This window comes from Mandrillus leucophaeus, unplaced genomic scaffold, assembly GCF_000951045.1.
Source record: "Mandrillus leucophaeus isolate KB7577 unplaced genomic scaffold, Mleu.le_1.0 Scaffold82, whole genome shotgun sequence".
Classification (NCBI taxonomy): Eukaryota; Metazoa; Chordata; class Mammalia; order Primates; family Cercopithecidae; genus Mandrillus; species Mandrillus leucophaeus.
In genome coordinates, this window is record NW_012108919.1 from 105,535 (window position 1) to 110,789 (window position 5,255).

The 5,255-nt window shown below is 48.2% G+C and overlaps 1 protein-coding gene across 2 annotated transcripts in view; it reads left to right on the forward strand.

Moving 5' to 3' along the window:
- The window catches only part of PFKP (phosphofructokinase, platelet), an 85,897-nt gene that overhangs the window by 16,622 nt on the left and 64,020 nt on the right, over window positions 1-5,255 (forward strand). For both annotated transcript variants that reach the window (XM_011967905.1, XM_011967904.1), the window contains exon 2: window positions 2,884-2,957. In XM_011967905.1, coding sequence (XP_011823295.1) covers window positions 2,886-2,957 — 72 coding nt within the window. In that variant the 5' untranslated portion in view covers window positions 2,884-2,885. The remainder of the gene's footprint in view (window positions 1-2,883; window positions 2,958-5,255) is intronic.

A 5,255-nucleotide genomic window follows, 5' to 3' on the forward strand; every position in this document is an offset into this window, starting at 1 on the left:
CTCACTGCAAGCTCCTCCTTCCGGGTTCACAGCATTCTCCTACCTCAGCCTCCTGAGTCGCTGGGACTACAGGCGCCTGCCACCACTCCTGGCTAATTTTTTTTTTGTATTTTTTACATTATTATTATTATTATTTTTTTTTTGAGATGGAATCTGGCTCTGTCGCCCAGGCTGGAGTGCAGTGGCGCAATCTCGGCTCACTTCACTGCAAGCTCTGCCTCCTGGGTTCACATTATTCTCCTGCCTCAGCCTCCTGAGTAGCTGGGACTACAGGCACCCACCACCACACCCGACTAATTTTTTGTATTTTTAGTAGAGACGGGATTTCACCGTGTTAGCCAGGATGGTCTCGATCTCCTGACCTCGTGATCCACCTCCTTGGCCTCCCAAAGTGCTAGGATTACAGGCATGAGCCACCGCACCTGGCCTCATGTCCAGCTTTTAAGAATTTTATTCCTTCTGCTATTTCTTTCCACTTAACATTTTCTAAAATCCCTGAGTTCTTCATCATTCCTTAATGAAAGACCGGTGGGAATGAGGTCTTCAGCGAGCAGGGGAGGAAGGGGTGAGCAGGGGAGAAGCAGGAGCAGGGGTGAGGGGCCATCATCGGGTCTTAGTTGTGTTTCGGCATCATCTGCTTCCCAGTGTTGGCACGGGCTAAGTGTTTGGTGGTTCATTCATCCAGTAGAGTGAGCAGAGCATAAGGTCCTGGAACCAGAGCTGTGCCTCTACCCTTGGAGTTGAGGAGTCCAGGCACTGCTGAGCCTGGCCATGGGAGAGATGGGTGAGGACGTCCCACAGGTGTGAGACCAAGGGGGCGGGGGGCTTTGTCCTGCCAGGAATAAATGGAATCAGGTGGGAGGCAAGCCAGACCCTCTTCCTGGGAGGTGCCAGAGCCAAAGAGGGGAGGAGCAGGAGGAGGAGGAAGAGCGTCGGAGCGTCGAAGCGTCAGAGCGCTGGTGGGACTGCCACCCAGGTTCAGGGACAGGAGCCTCCAAGTGCTGCCAGGCAGGTGGGAGTTCCCTGGGGCATGGCTGGGAGCTCAGGGGAACTTGGGTTTTCTTCCCGTAGCTCTGGGAACCCGGAGGAACGCGGTCATATTTGTGCTTTAGAAGAGAACATTGAAACTGATATGGAAAACATCTCGGACGTAGTATCAAAGTGTAGAAAGAAATAATCAGTGTGAAACTCCACACAGCCCGGCAGCAAGGCCCCGGCCCCACACCCAGCTCTCCAAGGGGCTGGGGCTCATGTGGCCGTTACTTCATTTGTGTTTTTTTCTAAACAAGGAGAATATATTCATAACTTATTTGCATAAAAGCCAACAAAAGAGAAAAAACTGTTGGAATCCTTCTGGCCACAGTGTGGCTCATGTCAGAGGGAGTCAGGGATTCAGGGGCAGTGTTGGGAGCAGCTGTCAGTTGTATAGGCAGGAGCCAGCAAGGGTGTCAGTAGCATTCAGCACCAGCGACAGAGAAGAAAGTCGTGCTGTTCGGCAAGAGAGAGAGGGTACAGTGTGGGGAGGAAATGTTCAGGGTGAGATGACCTGCATTTTGAAATGCTGAGTTTCATGTTCTTGAGAGATGGCCACTAGTTAATCAGCAGGTCATTAGAATTCTTTGTGTTATAAACTAGGTTTGAATATAAAGTAAATAAGACTATGTCATATATATATGCATACGTACATGTACATATTAGATACATAGTAAACATGCATTTACCTCTAAAATATGTATCCCCAAGCTTTTTCAGCTAAATAGATATTCTCATTCAGAATTGTGAACTTTCAGAGGTCATGGTGACTCCAGCATCGCCAACCTGGCCCAGTGTAATTGAAGGTTTTTTTAAGCGTGTTCTGAGCCGGTTGCCGTCCAAGTGCACGTAACCTGCCTCTGTGTCCCAGATGCCCCTGCAGGACCAGAGTCCTGTCATTTGTGGTTTATTGACTGGAAGCATCGCTTGCTTCATGGCCCACGAACTGCAGCATCTTTAATCCTGACAGCTGTTTCTGAAATTTAACTTTGCGGAGGAGGAAGCTTGGTGCTCTCAGGTGTGTTTGGGAGCGAAGGCACTGAAGGCTCAGGTGCTCCTCCTCCTTAAGCAGCAGTGCTGCATGGCTGTGGGGGCAGCCCTAGTGCCTTTTCACTCCTCTCCCGATGGGCCTGAGCTCATTAGCCACGACAGCAAGACAGACCCTCCAGGTCCAGAGGTGGTTCCAAGACACTAGTGACTTCAGCTCCCCCAAATCCGTCTGCAGTGGAGAGCGAGATGGAGGCTAACAGACTTACATGATGATATATTGTAAACAGACACATATTGTGATACATTGTAAACAGGCTTATACATTGTATAACACTGTTCTTCTAAAGGGGGGCCTCCCTTTATCTTCATGAGGTATGATTATTTGTAATACACTGGCTTATTTTAACTTTACTGATCATAACATTGCATGACTTGTTTTCTGTTGAAGCCCATTGCCTGCTGTTTTTTACGTTGGTAGTTGGTGATGCGATAATCCATTTTCATCTCCTCAAATCACACACACACAGAATTTGGCTAGCTGCAAATAAACACCTATTCTGTAGTTTGTTTTGCAGTTGGATGGAGTGGCCTACAAATTCGTATCAAGTCCAGAGAGTGATGTTTTGAACTGAAAGTACGCTGGGCTCTTAGATTCAGCCTGGGCACAGGGGCACCTTGCATTATGTTGGCTGTTTCTTTTAGTCCTTCCCCTAATCCCAGAGGAGTGTGTGTACCCATTTCTCATATTAGGAGATGAGGCATTGAGAGGTTACGAAACGTACGCATGGTCATGGGTAATTAGCGGCAGAGCCAGAATTGCCCCAGGCTCTTCAGTGACTATTGCTCCTGTTTCCACTGCAGGTATGAACGCTGCCGTCCGTGCTGTGGTGCGCATGGGCATCTACGTGGGGGCCAAGGTGTACTTCATCTATGAGGTCAGTGTCTACCCCACGCCCCCTGTCACTCTTCCTTCCACCTGCCCGGAGCCCTGCAGGCACCAGCGCTCACCCACCCCTGCCTCCCGCTGCGGCAGGCAGGGGAACCAGGTCCTGCCAGCCAGGGCCCTTCCTCAGCCCACAGGAGCCCCTGGTGGGGACCGTTTACATAGGAGGCCATGCCCCCTGGTCTCCAGGGACAGATGCCTGGTCTGCAAGTTTTTTGTTAGGCAGCAAGGGGAGAAAGGAGATGAGAGGGAGCCCAAAAAGCCATTTATTTATTTAGACAGAGTCTTGCTCTGTTGTCCAGGCTGGAGGACAGAGTCATGATCTTGGCTCACTGCAACCTCCTGGGTGCGAGCAGTTTTCTGCCTCAGCCTCATGAGTAGCTGGAATTACAGGTGCCTGCCACCACACCCAGCTAATTTTTTTATATTTTTAAAAGAGAAGGGGTCTTACCGTGTTGGCCAGGCTGGTCTCAGACTCCTGTCCTCAAGCTGTCCACCCGCCTTGGCCTCCCGAAGTTTTGGTATTACAGACGTGAGCCATTGTGCCCGGCCCCAAAAGGCCATTTTGGTATCAACTTCCTGGTGTTGATTGATAGTATTAGAGGTCAGCCAGTGATCTCTGCTTGGCTGTACTGGTTGATCGGTTGTATTTGTCTGAGGCTCTGACTGCTATAGAGGTGATTTATTAATTTCCAATGTAGCCTGAATTTGAACACACATTTAGGGAAATGGGGAAAAACAGCGACTTTGAGCTTTTCATCATTTGTATAAAATGGAAACGATGCCTGGTGTCTGCTGATGTCTTAAGTAACAGGAGGGACTCCCTGGCTGCCACTTTTGAAGTCCTGGCAACTTAAGACTAAAAAGTATTTGAAGGGAAGGCACGAATATAGTTTGGATCACAGTACTGATTTCAGAAATTATTAGGAAAAATATTTAATGTTTAAGTTTATAAAACCTAGCTTTAAAAATGAGAAGAAGATATTTTTGTAAATCACTTAATGCCTCCAAAATGGCTATTAGTGTTTTAGTCTGATTTCCCTCAGTATGACGTATGCAAAAGACCGGAAGGAAATAAACACATATTAGGAAAAGTATAGCAAACACGTTCTGTATACTGTTTTTTGTTTACGACTATATCGTGGCTTTTCACTATGTAGATTCCATGACTGTTGCTTTAACTTATTTTTTATTTTTCTGAGAGAAATCTCATTCTTGTCCCCCAGGCTTGAGTTCAATGGCTTGGTCTCGGCTCACTGCAACCTCCGCCTCCCAGGTTCAAATTATTCTCCTGCCTCAGCCTCCTAAGTAGCTGGGATTAAGGTGCCTGCCACCATGCCCAGCTAATTTTTGTATTTTTTAGTAGAGACAGGGTTTCACCATGTTGGACAGGCTGGTCTCAAACTCCTGACCTCAGGTGATCTGCCCGCCTTGGCCTCCCAAAGTGCTGGGATTACAGGTGCGACCCACTGCGCGTGGCCGACTGTTGCTTTAAATGTCAACATACTGTCCCATTGAATTGATGTCTCATCATTTGTGATGGACCCTGTATTCTACCATTCCCTTGGTATCGCATTATTTAGCTTTCTCCCCGTTTTTTAAGCTATCATAACAATGCAAGATCTATGTTAATAGAGCGATTTGATGTTTTGTTATTAACACTTGGGTCCTAATATCGGGCACTGACTGAGCTGAAAGGGGCAGTCATCATGATGGCTTGGGATGCTTCTTGCCTAAGTGATTCCTGAAATTTGTCCAGCCTCGTCCCAGCCCTGCGCAGGGAGCGCGGCACACTAGCTCCCCGTGACGATGCTGTGTGCAGCTGGGTGTGGCTGCCTTCTGGGCACTGGCACAATTCCCCTGTCTGCTTTCTAAGCCCTGTTTCCCTTTGGTGAAATGGCTGCTGCTGTTCGTCTTTGCTCATTTGTGTGTGTATCCATTTGTTTATCATTTGCTGGAAACAGTTTTTTATTTTTATTTTTTTTTTGGTTTGCTTTTATTAAACTGGTTATGTGGTTATTGTTTGTATTTATCCGATTTGGGCAATTTTAATGGTGGGTCTAACCGTAGCATTCCCAGGCTGTTGTTTTTTTCATTTCATATTTGGACCTTTTTAAGGTCAGATTGCCCTCGTGAGTTTCCCTGCCTGGGCCCTGGCCCCAGTGGCACCTGTCCTTTGCTCAGGGACGTGGAATGAGCACGGTAGACTCAGTCTCCAGCACAGTCCTCCACCCGGTCCCCAGCACAGTCCTCCACCCCCCTCCCCGGCACAGTCCTCCACCCGGTCCCC